Source organism: Sylvia atricapilla, chromosome 1, assembly GCF_009819655.1.
Source record: "Sylvia atricapilla isolate bSylAtr1 chromosome 1, bSylAtr1.pri, whole genome shotgun sequence".
NCBI classification, from domain to species: Eukaryota; Metazoa; Chordata; class Aves; order Passeriformes; family Sylviidae; genus Sylvia; species Sylvia atricapilla.
Window position 1 is genome coordinate 34,427,325 of NC_089140.1, and position 22,439 is coordinate 34,449,763.

At 41.7% G+C, this 22,439-nt stretch overlaps 1 protein-coding gene across 1 annotated transcript in view; it reads left to right on the forward strand.

Annotated features, from left to right (window-relative positions):
* Window positions 1–1,270: 1,270 nt before the first annotated feature.
* CREB5 (cAMP responsive element binding protein 5) overlaps window positions 1,271–22,439 on the forward strand; it is a 253,883-nt gene continuing 232,714 nt past the window's right edge. Inside the window, exons 1-2 of the mRNA XM_066319349.1 lie at window positions 1,271–1,313; window positions 2,259–2,345. Coding sequence (XP_066175446.1) covers window positions 2,343–2,345 — 3 coding nt within the window. The 5' untranslated portion in view covers window positions 1,271–1,313; window positions 2,259–2,342. The remainder of the gene's footprint in view (window positions 1,314–2,258; window positions 2,346–22,439) is intronic.

A 22,439-nucleotide genomic window follows, 5' to 3' on the forward strand; every position in this document is an offset into this window, starting at 1 on the left:
TCCTGCATAAAGTGCCAGTGAATTGTTAAAAGCTGAAGATGATAATTAGACAGCCTAATATAAACCTGGGAAAGAATGGTATTATTAGGAGTAAAGTGCTGTATTATTGCCATTTGTAAAGTGGTTCCCAGTTTCGGCAGTACCTGTTATATTACTCTTTCCTCTCTTAATGGAATATCAGCGAAAAACCCAACTGAGTAACCCACTGCAGATTGTGAGACCCTCAAAACATTGAGCCTTCCTCTTGAGACATTCCAGCTTAGGTGCTAAAACACTGCATCAGAATTAAGTCATACCTCCTGGCATGAATCAGCTGCTAAATCCAGTTCAATCATGTGTATCTTTGATACTAATACCTCCTGGATAACTGCAGTGTGGAGTAAGGTGCCAATGAAACCTCCAGACCCAGGTGCTAGAGGCACTGCTGAGGAGCATTAGGATGAAAAACAAAACAAAACAAAACAAAACAAAACAAAAAAAAAAAAAAAAAAAAAAATTGAAAAGGAGGCACTGAAGTAGTTACAGGGTGGAACAATAACTTTGTCACCGACAATCGTCCCGTACGACGACACGGAAACACTGCCAACTAGATGCGGAATGTTTAAATGTTCAAAAAAGCAGCGAGGCACTCGATCATATCAGTTAAGAGTCTTTGTCACTGCGCTGCTCCAGCGCCACTGGGGCTCCGCCGCGGCATCAAACCGGGCACACCTGGGCAGGTGGACGGCGGCGCGTCCTCGCAGGGCTGCAACTCGGGACGGAACTTTCCTTCCCTTCTCAGGCACCGCGTTACTTCTTAGACATTTCCTAGATAAAGAAACTCAAGCAAGCAAACAAACAAACAAAAAGCCGAAAGAGTTCGGGGCTGCAGCACCCGAGTATCCCAGCTGAGCGCGGGCCTCCCCGGCGGCTGCCGCTCAGCGGAGGCTCCGCGCCTGCCGGAGCTCGGCACGGCAGGCAGACCGCTTTCCCCGGCACCCCCGCCCGGCCCGGCTGCGCCCCGTCCCGCCGGGCACGGGCACCGGAGCCGGCGGCAGCCCGGGCCGCGGGGGGCGGGCCGCCGCTGCCGGGCTGACTCACCCCCGCCCCGCCCCGCACCCCGGGGGCGGGACCGCCCGAGGCCGCGCCCCCGCCCCGCGCTCCCGGCCCCCCCCGCCCGGCACGGACCGCAATGATTTAGAAGTTCAGGAATCCCACGTGACGTCACGGAGGGTGATGTAATGCTTCTCTAAATAGAACGTATTGTAACCGTCCCTCAGTCCAACGTGGTTCCTCCGGCCGCGCTGCCGGTCCCGTCCCCGCCGCGCCGGGCGGTAAGTTCCTAAAAATACGGGGCTGCCCCGGGAAGGCGCCCGGCGCGCCCCGCACGGAGCCGAGCGCAGCAGCGCCGGGTGCGCGCCTGGGGAAGGGGCAGCCTGCGGCTGCAGGGGCTCTCCCCTCCGCCACCGCATCTGCTCCGGAGGCGGCAGCGCCGATCTCCATCGCGCCGCTGCCGGGCGCGGGGTCCCGCCGCTCCCGCGTCCCCGCCGTGCTCGGGGAGAGGGGGCGTGAGCGACCCCGCGTCCCGCGGCGGGTCGGGCAGGGCACAGCGGCGGGGGGCGGGAGCGCACGGTCGCCGAGACGCGGGGAAGCCGGACTCCCCGTCCGCACTTCAGGGAGTTTGGGAAGTCCGTGCGCTGTATCCCGGGACGGGACGCGATGGGATGAGATGGGGCGGCTGCCGCGGAGCGCAAGCGGCACCCCGCAAGCTGCCCCGAGTGGCTCGGGCGTGTGAGGGGCTCCCGGCGGAGGCACCGCGGAGTCCCCGCGCCCACCGCGGGATGGACGGCTCCAGCCTCCGCGTTCCCCGGCGGCACCCGGCGGTGACAGCTCGGCGGCGCGCTGCCCCGCCATCCTCTCTCCCCGCCGCCCCCAAAACTTCTGCATAAGTTTCGCGGCGACGGCCGCGCTCCCCAGCGAGCCGGGAGCAGCCGGCGGCGGCCGCGGAGCGGTGCGCGGGGTGGTGCGCGGCCGCCTTCCCCGTGAGACACCCCGGGTGCCGGGCTGCTGCCGGCCCTTACGTCATGCTGCGGGCCGGTGCGGGGCTGATGCTCCGCTTCTGATGCCCTCGGGTGCGGGGCGGGGGCGAGTGTTGACAAGGTCCCCTGTCTGCAGCCCACCTCTCCCTTTACAGCTCCTCGACTCCGCTCATCATCCCCCTCCCCAGCTCCGCGTCCCCGCGCTACTGCCCTCTCTTACAGGGGTCTCTCTCTCCCCAGCGAAGTTTTCAGGACGATAAGCGCTGCAGGAGTGTAAGGGGAATACTTGCTAAACTCTGCCTCCTCTATTATTTATGTCCGAGCATGGTGAGTGATCCTTCATCTCCAGGGCTCAATATAAGCTTTATAATTGGAAAGAGAGAGGTAGTTTCAGAGATGGGGATAGGAATAAAGGAAAATGAAATGTCCATATGTTGTTTGGTGTTTTGGTTTTTTTTTTTTATTTTAAATCCAGACCGATGAGAAGTGACTTAAGCGGCAAGATTAGGAGATTTTCATATATTATCAGTAAGAAACAGTGCTTAGCTAGATGAAATTGAAGCTTGAACAGAAGAATAATAATTCTTGTGAAGCATCTTTCTTGGGCTTTTTTTTAGACTGCAGTTTTTAGAGAAAGATTCACCCGCTGGTGTGCACCAGACTTCGCTTGTCTGGCCATTTGGACAAGCAGCAGTGCATCAGGGAACAGCAGTGTAGGAAAACTTTCTTTTAAGATATATGTGGGGATAATCCAGAAACTGGACTGAAAGAAAATTGAGAGGTGGAAAGTGAGATCCGAATGCATAGGGTAATACATAGGGTATATATACATAAGGGTACGGCTTGTTTTCAGTATAAAAGTGTACAGTGGTGAAAGTCCCCGCTCAGTGTTTTGTAACTTTCATGTGGCGAATGAGGTTGTCGGTATCAAAAGCTGAAAATTCTTAATAAAAAATGGCTGAACTCCTTATTTGTGACTCCTTAATCCTAAAGAGAGCTGTACAGGTCGCAAAGCACTAGGGAAAAGTGTGATTAATGATCAGTGATTAGTGATAAGTGATTAGTGGTTTTATTCAAACTGTTACCTCTGACCAGAAGCACACATCAGAGGATTAACAGGCTCTTTAGATAAATGCTCATTAGTGGAAGGGGGAAAGCAAAGATAATAGGCGTGAACACAGGGACAACTTTCTAGGAAAATCATTCCTGTCTCTGGCATAATAAGCTCTATTAGCAGAAAGGCTCTTTAATTTAAAAGTTGCTTTTATCTTGTAAATCAAAGATAGATGTAGAAGTTTGCTGTGCTATTATAGCCTAAATTTTCCCATATCCACTAGATGTGGATTATCTCAGTAGTGATATTTTATTAAAAAACCCCAAACCCACACCACAATTGAATCTGTAAGAAACTGAACATTCCCAAGGGCTAAAGCCCTGCATCCCGAGGCATCTGCTCCCAAAGCCTGCTGCTGGCAGTTAACTAGATGGCGCAGTCCTGTTGTGTGTGAATGTGCACTCCTGGGTTATGAACTTAGCAAGTAGCAGCTTGCTAGGTGTCCTTCAACACTTACAACAAAGTTGATTCTGTGCTGGGTTGGAGGCTAGACAGTGCTGTGAGTTTGTAGTCACATTTTCCACTTCAGTTAATCTAGGGAGTTAAAGGCTGCTGGAAAAATTAGTCTCATTTATTGAAAGAGATGGTGAGAGAAAGAAGAAGAGAATGAGAGAGGGGCAAATAGCTACAGCCCGGGACATAACTCTTGATTGCACTGTTTTGTACTGCTTAAATGAAGTACAGTTCTGATGGCCCTAATTAATGAAGCCTGAAAGCTCTTGGGAGTTTTTCCCCCAGCTATCACTGGCAAAGTGAGTCTTTTTTTTTTTTTTTTTTTTTTTTTTTTTTTAATAAGTCACTAAAAAGAAAGAACAGTTGGTGTGGTGGTTGAACAAAACAACTTGGACCTGACTGTGCTTTACAGATTATGGTAAGGAGCCTGTTTTAAGATAACTAACCAGGGATTTTTCATTACTCTTAATTATACATGGCTTGGGAAGAGCTGGTATCTACTGCTGTCGATAGACTTGGGGGTTTCCTTTGTCCCATTAGCTTGCTTGGGATTTATGTTTGGTTTCGACTGTGGAGATCATCAAAGTTTCAAAACTTTAAAAGAAACACTTGAGTGAAACAGGAAATAGAAATAATGAACTTATGGCATGAAAAAGAAAGGGCTGTAGACTCCTATTGTTACATCTTTCATTGGAGACTCTTAGGAATAGTTGGGCTAATGCTTAAAATCAAAAAGTTTTGTAATAGCATATAAAAAAGGCAATAAGCGCTGTCTGCCAGTCTTGAATATTGGATGGCACTTTTCCAGGATTTAAAATTGCAATATTTTTAAAAGTTTACACATTTAGAACAAGCGGAAACCTTTTCCCCCTTCCAAAACACCCATTTATAGTTCAGCTTCAATTTATCACACTCCACTTCTGCTAATTTAACTCGGGGAATGTAAGGGGAAAGAAACCATGTATGCACATTTAAAGAAAAGATAGAAGCGAGATTGTACATGTAATTTTATTTATATCACCACTTAGCAGAATGACTTACATAGATAAAGAGTAATAGGTGCTTTTTAAATTTGATATTCACTTCCTCGTGCTGAGAATCTAAAATGTGCTGCAATCACATTTATCCTGTTCACTGCTGAGGAATCTTCTGTAAGAGATCGTTGCTGTGAGAGCTGGAGTTCACACTGGAGTTGATAAGCGAGGGGTAATCTCCCCTTGCCGTCAGAAGGCAGCTTTTACATACTAAACCTTTCAACTCTGTGTGGGCAGAATCTTTCTGAGCTCAGTAAGTCTTGCAGGATGATTTGAAACTGGGTTATTAACTTGTCTCCTTGTGGCCCCCTCCAAAAACCTGTCTCTGTGCCCCTAATCAGGGTACGAGGATCTTAACTATTAGAAGAATTCTTGCATGATTGTTGATGCTTTTAAAACAATTTCTTTAGTCAAGGACTTCTCCTCTACTCTTTGTCATCCCGTGTCTCTAATTTCTGCCATTAGTTAACTTTCTGTATTTCATATAAACCTGTTGCTTTGAGGGTTTATACCTATGTTTATGTATTATTCGCTGTCTTTCAAGCTTAATTTCAGTGGCCGTCTTTCTTATAAACTCTTTATCATAAGAAAACTATTTCAGGACAAGATTTTGCAATAAAAGAAGAGCAAAACTGTTTTTACTTCACATATTTAAAAATTATTATTAAGGACAATGTGATTTATTATTGGAACAAACTGTTTTTTTTTTCTCAAGGCCCACAAACACTGGTTTTTTTTGCAACTCATTACAGGAATACTCGACTCAGTAGACGCAGTTGCTGGAAAAGCAGATGTGTAAAGCAACAAGTCTTTCAGTTCTGTTTCACGGGTCTAGGTGATTCTTTTGCTTTGATTCTGTTTTGGTTATCTCATGCTAATCAAATTAATAGGCAGACATACATAACTAAGCCAGCCTTTTGGGCTTAATCTTTCGCCTGTAAACTCTCATTGATACAAATACATAGGAGTCCTAGAGGAAATATTTAAAATGCTTTGTGATTCTGTCAGTTGTAAGTACTAACTTCAGGACTGATCAGAGAGCTTGGTAGGTCACTGCAACATCTCAAAACAATTTCTGTTGATTTGCCGTCACTCCATGCTGCAAGCTATTCAACCTGTTTCCCCCCCTCCATCCCTACCCCCTTATTTCTTGGTTAATTATCTCAGCAAATTATAATGCTCCAGAGCTTTTAGGGCTCTAACCTTAAAAAACAATTTTTAGGGCTTTTGCATTTCTCTGCCTTGAGAAATGATCAAAGTTGATCACAAATTTAAAGCAACAGTTTGGAATAAGAACTATGGAAACATTTTTTCCTCTTACCAAACATCATATTACTATGCTAATTTTCAATTCTGAAGGTGTAGTATTCGCTGACACAGACAAAACAGTGATCTCAGACAATATGTTATCATTTTGTATTTTAACTTCAGCTGTGTTATAGCAGTAAGTACAGAAATTAGCTTCTGTAGGCTTGACATGTAAAAACAAAATCCTGTTACGGAAACACTTTTTTGTTTTGGTTACACATACAATCAAATAAATTATTTAAATATTCTCAGGTATACATAACAAGCACATTACATACTTTAAATAATTGTTTTGGATATGTGATGAAAGAACTTGTTGAAGCAGATAAGCTCTCGTGTCCTTTTACATCCGTAGAGCTCTTGTGTTGGTTTGTGCACTGATTGTTTTGCTTCTATTATGGCTCAGGTTGATGGGGCAACCCTGAAACTCTAAAATAATACTCAATCTACTATTTTTCACTAAGGTGTTATTTTAGTCTGTAATTAAAATTACTGAGAGTCAGCATTTCTTTCCTAGCTGTTGCATGGGAAATGCAGGTGTTATTTGCCCTTAGAGAGTTAAGATAGGGTTGGTTGCACTGGTTTGTAGGTTTTTAGGTAGTGATATCAAATGCTATTTCATAAACACAAAGAGATTTTCCAAGGATTTTGCTGAAGGCTGTAGGACTTTCAAAGTAAAACATTGAAAGCTTACAACAATTTCCTTAGCTTAAAAGATGTTTTGCTTTTGGTTCTTGTTTCCGTCTTACACTTTTTCGAGAATTTGTTCAAGAAGTCAGTCCCACAGACTATTCCAGAATAAATGCCTTAACACTGTCACCAGCAGTGTTTGTGTAGGTGTGTGGTTTTAATAATCTCTTTCTCTGAGACAGCTCATGTCACCGTCGTGCTGCCCTGCCACGTAAGGTGATTTTAAGGTGTGGGGTGCAGGCCTGCTTGGCCAGAAGGCTCCACTTTGCGAGTGATAAAAATGGCAATGTCTTTAGAAGAAGCCAGAAGGAATGAGATTTGAATTTAATTGAGAAAAAATACTACAAATCCTCTCTTACCTTTGCCAGCTGATTCTGCTTTTCTTTAGCTCTGTATGTTTTCGTTACGCTTACTAGGGTACTGAGACCTCTGCTAGCTCAGGAATTGGGCATGGTTTGATCTCACCTGCAGCTTTCTATCCCCTATAAATTCTACAAATATTTTCTACTGCCTTTTTAACCTTTGCAGCATTTTCTCAAACAGTTTGCTTTTCTCTCATCTCAACTTCTTTCCTTCCTAAAGGCCTTGTCTTTGGGTGCCACCAGTCAGTGAACATTTCAATGCAGTTGAAATGTCTGGTCTCACTCTCAATATGTCTGTGTACTTTAAGGTTTTCTGTCCAGGGATGCACTGAGTTCAAACTAGTCATCCTTGAATACACCGCCTAAAGTTAATACGGAGATGTGCAATTAATTTGGCTGATCTTTTCTCCTTTAGAGGAAGCTGCCTTTTTTTCCCTGGTTATTTTGTGGGCTTGTGCACTGTTCATTGCCACCTTTTTCTGAGCTGTTTGCAAGTACCCAGAAAGGAATTCGTCTTTTCTGGGAAATGAACCTGGACCAGTGGCACCTAACATCTAAAATCTGATTTTTTTTCCCTGCTGGTCTAATGTAAGGAATGCTAGTCAATATGCTCAACACAGGGGGCTCTCTAGCACAATAAACAGAATCTGAGTCTGGATTTGGGATACGTTGTATGGAGCAGCTATAACAGTAAGCAACAAACTGAAATGTTACTGTGTTGTGTACCCTCTCTCTCTCTTTTTTTCCCTTTCTGTCCTTTAAATCTTTCAGTTCTGGAGTGCTGAAAAAACTACGTATAGAGTAATATTTTGCCTAAGTAAATGCTCCAAAGTATGGATGATGATATTAATAGGTGACTTGGTCATGCCCTGATGCTGCAAATCAGCTGCCTGTAATTCAGTCATAGCTGAACTAGTTTGCAGTCATTCCCAGTCCAAATACACCTCTCACTTAACTTTTCAAAAAACTTTTATTCAACAGCAATGCTCTGTTACTATGTGCAGAGCTTTAAATTATGAATGGCCTCAAGTTGCATCAGAAGAGGTTTAGCTTGCATATTAGGAAAAATTTCTTTACCAAAAGGGTTGTCAAGCATTGGAATAGGTTGCCCAGGGAAATGGCTGAGTCACCATCCCTGGAGGTAATTACAAGATGTGTAGATGTGGCAGCTGGGGACATGGTTTTGTAGTGGATTTGGCAGTGTTTGGTTAGTGGCTCAACTTGATGATCTTAAGGGACTTTTCTAACTTAAATGGTTCCATGACTCTGTATTATTAAATCATACCTCCATAGGTACTACTCTGAATTAACTTTAGGCAATTGGTTTGGTTACATCTGCTTTTGGTTCTGGTCAAGTCAGTGAATGAGTTTATCACAATGTTTTTTTTAGGTGCTCAGCAGGAACTCCAAAGGTAACCTGAGCATGTGATGGCAAAGAACCTGGAGTTGTGCTTGTCCAGAAATGGCACTATCTGCATTACAAATTTGGGCTTGCCAGTATCTTACTTACAGGAAATTTCTTTTCTCGGGATGGTTGTAAAGTACAACCTGAAAAAACTAGAAGCGGAGCAATGAACTAGAAACAGATCACCAATTGCTTCGTTCAGGATTATCTTTTCCTACCTATTGTTTAACTTCATTACTGAATGAATGCTTTAGGAAGAAGAAATTTTGGTTAAGGGTTTCTGATAATTTCAATCATGACATCAATTTCATTTGTTGTGACTTAAAAAAAAGCTCATTTTGCTGGTGATGATTTGGGCAGGGGGGAATGACATTTGCATATTTTTCTTAAAGGTTGAAGAGATCAGGATCAACATCTGTAGAGACTTCCATAATTTTCTAGAGTGCACAAAATGAGAGACAAGATTCTGTAGCTGAAAACAAGTTAAGGAATTTTCCTTCTTTTCGTGCTTTCATATCTTAAAGTATATCAGTGTAGCACTTAAAAGTTGTTTTATATCTGTTATTAAATAAGGCAAGAGGAAATTTCTTTTATTGGATGTGTGACAGAAAAGTATTTCAAAAAGGCAGTGGTAGAACAAAATGAATGATGTAGAACTTAAACCACCTTCTACAGTTCCTGTACTGCCCTTTCATTCTTCAACGCTAGTAAAGCTGTACATAGACTCAGGCATGGAAATGGGTTAAATTCGAGTAATTGATGGTTTATCATAAAACGCGAGAGAAAGCAGTAATTTAACTATTTTGATGAGAGTATTTAAAAGACAAACTTCTATAAATAATTAGCTATGAAAGTAGAAAGGATCAAAAGAGCCGTGGGTTTTATCGCTGGGTAAATAGAATTACATTCTCGTGGATTTAAAAAATATCATAGTAGAGCCTAATTCTCCACTCACCCTGATACAAATCTGGAGCAACTCTATTGAAATCTGTGGAGTTACCAACTGCAATAATACTCATTGAGAAGAAAATTAGATTCTGGGGTCTATTCTGAGCATAGCCTATCAGTTGTGTGCTGTGCAAATCCCATTATTAAAGTAATACCCTTACATGTCACGTTGAGGACGGCTGTTTCCCCAAGATGAACATGTTTGCAGCTCTCCTCATCTTGTGGCTACTTTTTGAGGAGGCAGGGGGATATTGAGAATACTTATTTTCTGCTCAATTAATATTCCTTCCGTGCACTCTCCTTCCTCTCATGCGCTTTATGTGTGGGTGCGCAGTCTGCACTCTCCATCATCTATCTGTCTGTGTCTCTTTGGCTGTGACAGTCACCACTCTGGCCTCAGGCTTGTACAACGTAGATGAAAAGCCCCACCAAGGTTTTCTGTTAAACATGGCAGGATATAATTCTGCTCCTAAATATGATGTGCATTTTCACTCTTAATGACGCCACTGTGAATTGGAAGTAACACCTTAGACTTCAGTTACATTTTATATGTGGAGATTTTAGGTTTTCTTTCAGTATTTGAAAAAAAAAAAAAAAAAAAAGCAGTAGAGGGTGAAAGAAGTGAGGAGGCAGTGTGGCTCGTCAGTTTTAATAAATTGGAGTATTTGTTGCAGCACTGAAAAGCAACACCCAGGCCACTCGGGCTTCTTGCATAGCTCCCAAGCTGGCCTGAGAGTGGGAACAGAGTCTTTGAGAAAAGGGGGAAAAATATCATCACTGCCTGAGCTGCTCTGATTTTGTTATTTAAACAGCAATAAACGGAGAATTTTGAGTAAAAAAAAAATAATTGTAAAGAGTGATAAATAGACAGTGTCCAGTGTACAGCCCACACTTTGCCCAGCCTTGATAATGTACACTTGTTTTTTTTTTTTTTTCAATTTTCTTAATTTGGCCCAGCATATGTGGGGTCACCTCTGCTTCTTTTGAAAGTGGTGTAAATTGATTGACTTCTCTGAAACTGTGTGGAGTGAGGGTATGGCCCATGGTTGATTATTAATGGCACACAAAGGGCAACTTCTGTGTATATTTTGTGAGAGGCTATAACAAATATTTTTAGGCCCTATAACCACTCTGGTGTGCAAAGTCTCTGGATCCTTAACAATCCAGAGGTTAATTTATAAAAAAAGAAAAAAAATTAAACAAACCCACAACTATTATTTCATTGCCAAACATTTTTAAAAAGCACTATTTATGTAGGCGCTATATAAGCACACATTGTTTTATGTTCCTTCTGCTGGCTTTGCGTTTGACTAAACCATTATTCTCAGAGCACTGCTGTGCTGAGATCATCAGTGATGATGGTGTGAAAACAAACAAGTTTTAGCATGAGAAGTCACTATATAATTTGACAGGGAGGTTGTCAGCACCAAAACATCTACATTCATTTCATCTCTGGTCAAAATAAAATCAGATGGCTAATGGGAAAAAATACATTCTTAGGAGGAAGGGAAGGGGGTTGGATCTAATTCTGCAAGGTGCTGTGTCCTTCAAAAGTAGGACCAATCTCAGTTCCCACTGAAGTCGATGGTTGCTGAGGGCACTCAGGGGACTAGTGGCATTGGGCTCCTTTTCTCTAAAGTTTAGTAAAACTACCGAGATGAAACTTAATTCTTCATTGATTCAAACTGTTAACAAGTTCTTGAGGGTAAAGCTCTCTTTGTTAAAGATCAAGATATTCTTCAGCTCTTCAACAGAGAGCTAAAAAAGTATGTGCTGTAATTTTGTTGCCTTCAAGGAGTCTTTCAACATGAAGAGTTCTGCATATACCTTAATGGTACAAAAACCCTGCTTCGGAGATGAACATTTCTGGCCTCTGTTGCATTACACAAAATAGGGAATTTTATGCTTTTGAAAGTGACCATTAATGTTACCAAGAATGATTTTGTATTCTCTAGTGCTAAGTTAAAAAAGCTTTGGGACTAATGAATGCAGCTATGTGTAGTCAAACCGGTGCTGTGAAAAAAAAGCTATCAGCTATGTACATGCTCCCCAACCTTTTTTCTTTGTTCCTGAGCAAAAATGATAGTGCTGTGTTTTTAACAGAAACAGTTAAAGTCAATGGATCCCAGAAGAGTCAACCAACTTAATAATTTAGGAGTTAAATTAAAATTAAACCCTAAAATTTAGGAGTTCCAGATAGTTTATTTTACTGCTATGCAGTGGCCTTGCACTTGAACCTCTTACTGGATTATCTAAACTGAGTGGAGTTTGCAGGATACTCAAGGAAACACTGAAAAACATTGCTCCCTCTGCAGCAGTCAGGGTGCTACATATTGTATTTTCTCTCTGGTGCTGTCTGATTCTATTCAAATTTCCTTGCCAAAAAGTTGCTATTCCAAAATATTGAGACAGCCTATTTCTAGGCTGTCAGTCTTCCAGTTTTCATTTCAGAGTTTTGAGTCAGTGCACTGTCAGCCAAAAGCTTTTCAGCAGGCTGAAAGCTTTTAGGCGCAGAAGGAGCTTAGAAGAAATATTTTCAGCATTGTAATTAATTCTAAATTAATTTATGATGAGGACAATAAGAGGCATGATGATGACTGTTTTATCAAGCTAGTCATGAAAATGGATATGATTTTCTTTTAAATTTTGAATTTGCTCTGTTGGTGTCAGATAGCTTGAATGTACTGAGGATGCCTCGCAAGCAAGGTGTCACTGGATGTGCCGAGCTCCTTGTTGTATCTCATCTTTTGAGGGAACAGCCTTCCTTGAACATGGAAAAATGTGGCATTGGGAGTGCTGCTGAGCCATGTAGCCCTGTGACTGTGGCAGTGGGATCTACCTTATGCCTCTCCCAAATAATAATATTGCAGCCACCGAAGTTCAGGCGCTTTCATGAAGCCTAAGCAAGATTTCAAACAAATTTCTCGCTTGGCTCCAGTGCTTAGAAAATCCTGGACAGGGTAATGCCCATGTCTACATTTTTAGAGAAGTATGTGCTCAGTAGCACCTGGAATGGGCAGGTATTGCATGGAGAATGGATTTTGTAAAATATTCATTTTGTTTTTGTAGCCTGACATCACAGAATTTTAAGAGAAAATCCCAGTCTGCAGTTTGGCGACTGGTTTGTGTGAACACACTTTGCCTACATAGTAAATGATACACAGCAGTAAATTTTGTAGCTTATTGTTAGGTGAGAAAGAGCAAAAGCAAGTGGTCCATGCCATGGAAATAACATTTTTGATAAAGGTTGTTTGCAAAAGAGTTAAGTGAAAATCCAAACAGGAGTACTTTTTTTCAGCCTTTTATATTTCTGTGGATATCACTTTCCTCACATACCTAGTGCTTTCCAACTAACCATCTTCAAAATATATGTGGATATCCTTTTGGGGCCCACATTAAAATTCCAGTTATTTCTCTACCTAATGACTGACTCTGTCTGTGCTCTCATGTATGGTGCATGTGAGATGGTCTGAGAAGTGGCAGGGTCCTGACAGAGCCTCTTGTCTCTTGCTAAGCCCCATATTTAGCACAGAGGGGATTTCCTTGCTGCTATGCAGAGAAGACAGTTGGGTCATGGGGTTTTTTTCTGCACCCCATCCAATCCTGAGTTAAATCAAGCAGCAGTTGCCAGGGGTTAAAATCGGTGCCCTCTGAGCAGCATTTTTGGAGGGGAGTACATCTGACCTTTGCAGCCAGGCTAGTGACATTTTTCGAGGGAAAAAAATACTCATGAAAGACTTTCACACAAAGAAATTTACTGAAAACAATGGAGGCCTGAAAGTATTCATAGTTAAAGATCAAATTTTCTGAGTAGCTTCAGCCAAAATAAAAGAGGAGAAAATTATGTGAAAAAGTCAAAATGCTCTATTTCAACATTTTTTCAAAATGAGGTACATCTTCTTTGAAAATTTATTTATATTAAGGAAGACATAAGGCACTACATCTTTCAGAGGTTTTTCTTTTTTTGTGATGAGCAAAGTCTTTCAGGTTGATGCAAACACTTTCATGTTTATCTGCCTTCATTTGTCTGCTCTTGGCTTAGGAGGCTGGGGTCTCTATTTCTGTCTGAACAATATAGTTCTGTGCATATAAGACGGGGACAAGCTCCTGGAAAGCTGTGCTGTCTCAGAACTTCAAATAGCTGGGTAGAGGCCTTTTGTTGGCCACATCTCCCAAATATTTCCTAATACTTGGTCTGGTCTGATCTGACTAGAACAGGGAAGATGATTGCCTTCCCTGGAGGTTATTGCAAAATCAATGTAATCAACTGATGGGATCAGAAAAAGATTGGCTGAAAGAAACCAAGTCTTTGTACAGCAGTTGAGAGAAAATTTAGGAGAGGCTTTCCTCTGCTAAGAATACTGTCAGAAATATCTTGGACTTTTTTTGAATTAAATCATTGCATAATTGTCAAAATTCAGAAATTGGAGTAAATGGAGAAAGAGTCTTTTTTACTTATGGTACTGCCTTAGGTTTTTAGGGTCTTTTAAAATGTAGTTCTTCTTTATGGGAAATGTAGATGATTTCAATGGATTTTTCTTACTGGGAATTATCTGGTGAAAGTTCTGATTAATTTGAATATTCGAGGATGGATTAAAAGGGAGCTGAAGGAACAATTAATGTTTCCTAGGTAAGGTGCCTTTTTCTTTTTTTTTTTACCTTTGAGCAGATTAATTTTTCATTTTTTATCAGGAGACATTCTAGGATTTGATGAGGAAGAAATTCTGACTTATTCTAGTGGTGTGGAATTGCTTTTCTTAGATCATGTGTAGTATTTAATCTCCATGTGATGGCTCTTTAACTTGTCTTTTCAAGTGTGTGTTTTGGTGGTTTGATGGTATGTAGAACATTTCCTTCCTGTACTTCAGCATTTCTAACCAAAATCTGAGCATGTTTGAAACCTTAGCTTATTCACACTTCCTAATCATAATCCCCTTGGTTTCCTTGTCAGCACCTTTGTGGTATTTCTCTGGACACCTCTATCTAATATCTCCAGAGGTTATTCTACACAGTAACCTTTGACAAGATCTATTACTTACTACTTACTGCTTTTAGCAAGGTGAAAAGAGGTCAGTCCCTGTAAAAGGCAGGCATTATTAGAAGACTGCTGTAGAATCTCTTGGTGGCTTGTCCATCTCTTCTAGCAACACTGCAAATCAGCTCAGGCACCTCCTTTGCAGCACAAAGAAAATTACATTCGTGACTGGGTAGGATCCTATGTAGGTAACACGTCCTTGGGAAAGTGGCGACTTTGTGCATTACAAAGCTCCAGGTGATTTCTTTGTGAAGATTGTAACACACTGATGCACCCACTGGAATCTGTGAGATTTTTGCTCTCAGCTTCAAGGGTAACAGGATTTTAGCCTGTTAGTTTTTGTATGATCCATTTAATTGAAGTGCATGGCCAATGCTAATGACGTTTGCTGCTGCAAGAGTTGAATTGATAATTTGGTTACCCGTCCTGTCAGAGTTCAGGATCTTATAAATGAAAGTTGGTGTTGTCTGTTTTTTACCCAAATTAAGATGCAAAAATCTTTCTGATTTGAAAAACACAGATTGCAAAATCTCATTTTGCCAAAAGAGTAACTACAAGATCATTTTGGCTGACAATACAAAATCCCAGAAACAAGACAAAACACATTTTCTTCCAGATTAATTAAAAAGATCACAAATTGTTCAGGAGACTTTAGACAGATCCCAGAGGTATTGAAAATAGAATTTAAAATGAATGTCTAGTCAGTTTATCTGCATGCTTCTTCTAAGAATGAATGAAAAATCTTCCAAAGGAGCTTTGAAATATCTGAGTCTGGGGTTTTGTCAATGAAGGATGATGGTGTTTTTAGCCTGGTTCCGTCACTTACTTATCACAACTTTTTTTTCATGGTGTCTGTACACATAAATTCTACAAAAGCTGCTGGTATGCCTTTCATATGCAAATAGGTATAATACAGAGAAAAATGCCCACTATCTGAGGTTTAACAATAAATCATGAAGATTTTTCCTCTTATCCTCAAACACTGAAACCCAGACTAACTTGTTGCTAACATGGCTTTCCCTTTCTGTCTGTAGTCTACCAATTAAGCACATGCTTAATTAAGACAGTGACTGAAATGCTCTGTCTTGGAGTAGAATTTAAATTTGATTTACCTAATGGGAACACTCATTGTCACATGACTACTGCATGTGTATGGCCTGGGCAGCTGGGCCTGAGCTCTTTGAAAAAATTAGGCATGATAACTGTCTGAGAATATTTAAAAATATATAGGAAGTGAAGGGTATAAATGTGAAATGTGTATTACTTCTTTTGCTTCAAATAAGAAAAAAGAATAAAGAAGAGAAGTAATGCTTTTTTTCAGAGTGATCATGCAGAGGTTAAAATAGAAACTGCCAAGGCAAAACAACTTTCTGCAAGATGAAAAAGAGGTTTCCTTGAAGTGTGATGGTTTCTGATGTTCTGCTTGTTTTCTGTGTCAGCAACCTCCCAAAAATTTATTCACTACGAGTTTACCTGTAGGAGTGCTTGGCATACTCTTTTTTGCCAAGCTCACTCTTTTAAGCATGCAGAGAAGTACTCGTGTGTGTATATGAGTGTAATTTTAGTTTTATTTTTTTAAATTGCATCTCCCCCTTTGATTCAAACCCTGTAGCTAGAAGTTTAGTAATTAACCAAGCGAACTGGCCTTGCACTCAGGTTTTACAACCAAAAGCTGCATCCTGTGGTTACAGTTAAGGGCTCTGTCCTTGCAGAGACGAGCAAGAGTTTGCAGAACATTTCTTTGGTACCGAACTCAAGAGAATGAGACCACAAGGTTGTATGGAAACTGGATGCATCAACACGACAAAGCAGAAGTATATACAAATCCTTACTAACAGAGAGCTGGAAGAGCTTGCAGACAATTTTCTGGTTTGTTTTTGGAGTGAGAAATGTAGAGACTCTCTAGTGGGGATGTTGGAGGCAGGAGGTGGTGTAGAACCAGCATAGGACTAGCCAACGGTGGGTGAAATCTGTTTCTTTTTCAAGGTGTTAGGGTTTTGTGGAGGCTCTGAAAAAAGCCATAAAGTCATCCTCCACAGGTGGAACCCTTCCCTGTTAGAAACTGTTGACCTTTTACAGTTGATTAAGTCTCAACACAAATTTAGTACTTTGTGCATTTTAAGTTCCAGCCACCAAAGTAAGGTGCTGTCACAACAGAAAGTAATTGCTGCTTTATTTTCACTAAGATATGGTAACTCACAGTTTATGAATAACATCTGACTTATATTCTGTCTGAAAAGCTTGTATATGTGCTTCTTCGTTTGTTTATTTTATTTCTCCCCCCAGAGCAGCCACAAAACCACTACTGCGCATCAGTAGAAAACCTTGCACTGACTGAATGGGGAATTCCATTTATGATTGCCAAAAAAACCCCCCAAAACAAACCCCACAACCCCCCCTACCAAAACCAACCAAACAAACCACAAACAAACAAACAAAAGAACCACCAAAAATCCCCAGCAAACAAAAAAAAACCCAAAGAAAAAAAATCACCAAAAAGCCACCACCACCACCAAAAAAACCCCCCAAAAGACCCTCAAAAAACAAGCAAACAAAAAAACCCCACCCCAAACCAAAAAAACCCAAAGCCAACCCCCCCCCCGAAACCCAAAACCAAAAAAACCCTCCAGAGCCTATAGTGAGGGAGAAAAAAGGGTGAATAAAGTCTTTCTGCCTCTTCTCATCTGCTTCCATGCTTCCTTTTACTCAAGATTTTCAAGCATTATCAATGTTAGAAACACTCTATGTCCCATCTTTGTTGCACTAATGCTGTAAGCTGGATTTGCATGAATTTTACAGTCTGCTTCAGACAAGAAAAAAGCCTCTGCATTTTTCTTGGGCAAACTATCACTTAAAATCAAACTCCTGCTGCTCAGTTCCCTGAACCAAGTGGTAGGTGGCACCCAGCTTTGCTACAGCCCCAGAATCTGATGTCTGGGCAGTCTCTCTGCTGAACTACCAAAGGCCTTATTAACTGTAAAACACTGTGAAGCTGTAAATACAGAGAGTGTAAGTAGCTGCAGTGGAAGGTAAAGGCCAAAGAAATTTAGAGTTCAAAGAGAAGAAGGAAAAGACTCAGTGAATCCTTGCATATGTGATGACTGAGAAGATTGATTCCCTCAATTGTTAACTTTTGTTTGTGCAGAGCTTGGGAAAATTTTGACCAATCTAAGTGCATTTTAGATTTTGTTTAGGGTACCTGTGTGATGCTCAGCTTTAGGCAAATGAAATTACAGCTGCAGATGTGTTAACTGTGGAGAAACTCACAGCTCTCTACCTCTGACCACATGTACCTATGATGAGTTAAAAAAAAGGAATTTCTTTAGAAAATACTTGCTTTCACTGAAAGTGAAATTTGGAAATGGAAGGTCTGTTTGGTCTAGCTGGGTGCCTGCTCATCCCCATGAGTATGACTTTTCCAAGTGATGATTGACAACGTGCTCGGTTTGAATTAGCTGGAGCAGAAATCTGGGACCTGCAGAGACCTGAGGCTCTCCATCAACAGTTTGGGCTGTGTTAGCTCTTGCCACTCACTCAGCTGTTTCCTGATCAGGAGTATGTATCTGTCCTCCCTTCACTGGTACCTGTTGGATAGGAGAAAAGGCACATCCCTTGCCCTGCTTGTCCTTGTACCTCTCAGTGTGTGGTCTGCCTGGGACAAGCTGTTCCACATAAATCAGGGAATTCCCCCAACTTTAGGGTCATGAAAATTGCATCTAAACCTGGTGTCCTGCAGTGTTCCTAACAGAAAACACCAGCTTATCTGAGCAGAAAGTGTGTTTGCAAATTTTGGAAGGTATTCAGAGGTGGCCGGAGTTGGGGTAGGTTGGTGAATATTCTTTCTCCATAAGCTGGACCACATATGGAAGATGGAATGTTGCTTTCTGGCTGACTGTGCTCAAGAGAGGACCAGCTCTGTGCTCCTCAAGCAGTGTCTTCTGGTGGCCTCTTGTGCTCTGTTTCTTAAGGCTGCTGAAAAAATCTTGGAGGAAACAGCTCCAGGTGAATTGGAAGAAGGCTGAAAGTGAGGAAATGTGATATTTCCCAATCATGATGTTCTCAGCCCCTCCCATGTCTTCAGGATAAAGTTCATTTGCCATAAGATAAGGTAGGTTTTCTTATCATGAAAGAATACTTCAGGAAAACTTTGGCTTTTATTTCAAAGCAAAGGGGAAATGCGAATTCAGATCAATCAGAAAGTCAGTGAAGGTGTTTTGTGTCAAAAGACATGTTCTTTTTTTGGCTGTAAACATTGTTACACTATTTACAATATGATACTGTTTATACTTCTAACTTTTTGCCCATTAGAACAAATGTACTTTGAAGATGATTAAAAGCTTTTAATTTTAAAACATTCTTTTCACATGGTTGTGTAGTGATTGTGATTTCTTTGGGAATAAATTTTTGAGGTTAGGTGATTTTGCTGTGCCAGCTGGATGAAAGACCTTGCAGTAAATCGGTCTGGTATTAAATCAGATTGCTGCTGTTTCTGCCATTGAGCTGGGATTCTGCTCTAAGATGCTTGTAATTTCTGCATTTCCAAAGGCTTGGAAAAATACTCTCATGAGAAACTAAACATAGTGGGTAATGAAGGTTAAAATTGTTTATGCTAATCACATCAATTGGAAAATGATCTTCACTCAGCAACTCTTCTACCAGCAAATTAAGACAGCCAATGAGTGCGTTGGTGTTGGGGGTCGGCTTTACTTTCCAGCGACTTCTAGCGGGCTCTTGGCCTGTATTCAGCCTCAAAACAATGTGTGCATCTTCTCTTCCTCTGTGAGGGCTTTTCTTCTCGGTCATATGGTTTGTGTAACAAACCATTAGTATGTATATGCCGCAATTTGTTGCAGTCTATCCAGCAGAAGCCCGAGTTTGTGGTCTGTGCTTCCTGGGCTTTTGAAGGCTGCGCACATCTGCCTGTGCCTCAGTGGTGCCTCTTCACATCATTAAACACACTTTTATGGTGACCTTTCACGGGTATCTTTAGGAGAAAAAAAAAAAAAAATCGAAAACCTGAGGGAACTTCTCGCATACTTTTCTAAAGAGTAGGAAGGAAGAAAATCACAGCACCTCCAAGGAATATACGAGCGGGCTTTTGCCAGTATTTAATGCTGTGCAGGCGCCCTTACACACGCAGACAGCTGCGGCAGCCGGCCGGGCGCTGAGCGGCGGCCCGAACGGCGGTGCCGGATTCCCGGATTCCCGCATTCCCGGGCCCTCTCCGTGCGCCCGCTCGCCAGCAGAGGCTGCTGCCAGCCCGCGCCTGGCGCCGGGAAGGGGCGGGAATCACCGGCCCCGCCCGGGCAGCGGCTCTGGCCGCGCAGTGCCCGCCGCCGGGGACCGGGAGCTCTGGGATGAGCGGATGGATGGATGGATGGATGGATGGATGGATGGATGGATGGATGGATGGCCGGGCTCACCCACGGGGTGAGCCACGGGTACACACACACGCAAAAGTGAACCACGCAGTTTCGGAGGCTAAGGTTTCCTGCTGTGAAAACACTCTCTTAACAAAGCCTAATGAAACGGGGCTTATAAAGGGAGCTGTTGAGTTTGTGATAAGAACTCGGGGCATTTTTCAGCTCTGTACATTTTCAATCCATTCAGCCTTTGCTTTCTGCAGCGATGATTGGTTTAAAGCAGACTCTCGTCTGTCAGTTTGTTTCATGTGTTCAAGCATTTCCTAACCCAAGGGACTCAACATCAGATGTACGTAAATCTCTCTAAAGAGCAGGGAAGCTATACAGAGAACTGACTTTTTGCAGGATCAACACTAAAAGGAACGAATTAGTGTCTTTCTGCTATGGGGCATTAGAAACACTGTTTGCATTAGCAGGGATACCAATATTTTTGTGATAGTACGCTACTCTTTCAATAAACGCAAGCATGATAGGTGTCAGTGACTATTTTCTATGGACAGACAAGAGCTCTGTGGTTTTTTTCTCCCCCAGGAGGGAATGAAGTTTAATCAGCAAGATTTAGATCTTGGGCTTGTTCTCTCAGCATAGTAGTAAATCATTCCTAAATCTTAAGGAGATGTGCCACAAATTCTACTGACTTTCAATGTAAGCTTTCACATCCAGCAGCATTGATTTAAGTATTGGTCTCTTGCCTTTTGAGAATATACCATCTGCTTAAATTGTGTTTAGTTTATGGCAGAAGTTGGGATTTTCCTGGTGAATTATAGAAAAATGATAGCCTGACTTAGTCTGTAACTGACACCTGCTTAGGAATAATTTGTTAATTGCTACTTCGAGGCTGATTCTTGTGTTCATCAACTGAATAGGTTTAGTTAATATCACATACTAATTTACTGAATAGCTACTCAGTCTAATGCAACACTAATAACATGTAATTACCTGCTGCGGTTACTCCAGTCTCCTTGCAGGGCCCAGCTCTGGGGAGAGAGAATTACGTGAGATAGAGAGGAGGTCCTATTCTTTACTGGTGTAAAGTCACATTATTTACTCTTTATGTCAAAAGACTGCAGTTTGTAAATCTGCCACCCACCTACTTGGGTTTGGGAGCCTTTCTCTGAAGGAGCTCTGGTGAGGTACAGTCCTGCATCCTGCAAAGAGGGCTGCCAGACTGCAGTGCTGGTGTTTGCATAGCTGCTCTTCTGAAGCATGCAACACCTTCATTTTAGTCCACTTAAAGTCCTAACTGCTAGCCCATGTTGAAAATGATAGAAATTTTTTCCTAGTGAAACAAGGCTATTTTAATACTTTTTGTGAAGTAATTGTGCATATCTTCTTTCTATGCCTGGTTTGCACATGAGATTTACATCTGACATTTTAGCAGACTGTATATATATATATATATATGCCTTAATGTACTTTTGGTAATTTTTTTACTTAGGATACATGTAAAATTGTTAACTGTGAATGTTTAACTTCAAAGTGAAACTGGGCACATTAATGAAATTTGAAATACTCTGTTGGGTGTACACTGCTCTTACTCTTGTCAGCTGGAGATACAAGTGCTCAGCCAGTGCGGAAATTTGCTTCAGACGTATGTACTGCTACTACAGGCTGGATTTTGGTCTATGAAAGTCTTTATATAATTGTAGTGAGGTCTTTTACTGGTAAATATTTAGTTGCTTTGCTCAGTATTTTGTCACAGTGTGTACCATACACATCAGTAACACAGGCATTGCATAGTGACATGGTTCAGTGCAGGACTTAAATTGTATTCCAGTAATGCAAAGGAAAATATATCAGTCACTTTATTACAGGAAATAGATGTGTTTACATAAAAAAGTATGTGAGCAAATGTATGTATGCACAAGTACAGTATGTGCAGTACATACAGAGGAGTAACAATTGCAGTGATGATTGATTTTGCACTTGCTTGTGGGTCTGTGATGGTTATGCATTTGGCTACAACAAGGAAAACTATGAGGGAAAACCTTTTGTTTTATAGCTCTTCCCTTCTATACAAAAGATATAGAAAAACTGGGAAACTGGAGAGGGACTCCTGCTGAAAAAGGGCAGTGGCCACAACAGAGCAAGTGGGCATTTCATGTACAGTATTGTGGGCATTAGCGTGAGTGGACACCATGCTGCAAAGAGAAGCTGCCTTTAGTGAGACAATTATTTACAGGGGTACTGCAGCTTTGGCTATCTCTAAATCCCGGTGCACATAATGCATATACATGAGCTGTAGTCACCTGGGTGATCTCACCAGTGAGTTTGGCTTATTTTGTTTATCTGGGGGAGGCTGGGTTGTTACTCACTCATGACTGAGCTTGGGAGTGCACTACTGAGATTTGTCTGGTCCGTCTTAGCAACTAGATCTTTCTCAATTTGACATACTTTATATATTTTTAGTGTTTAATTTTTTATAAAAAAATTGTTTTAATTTGTCTACCTTTGCCTGTTTTCACTATCTGGACTTTGACTTGCAAGCTCCCCACCACCTCCACTCCCGGTGCAAGGCTGGATTTTAACTGAGTACAAGTATCACATTGCTGATGCATGTCAAATCTGGAATGACAGTCAAATACTCTGTCCACTTGTGTCTGAGTGTTTCTTGGGGGTCTTGGATTTCTTAGGATTTAGGATTGAGTC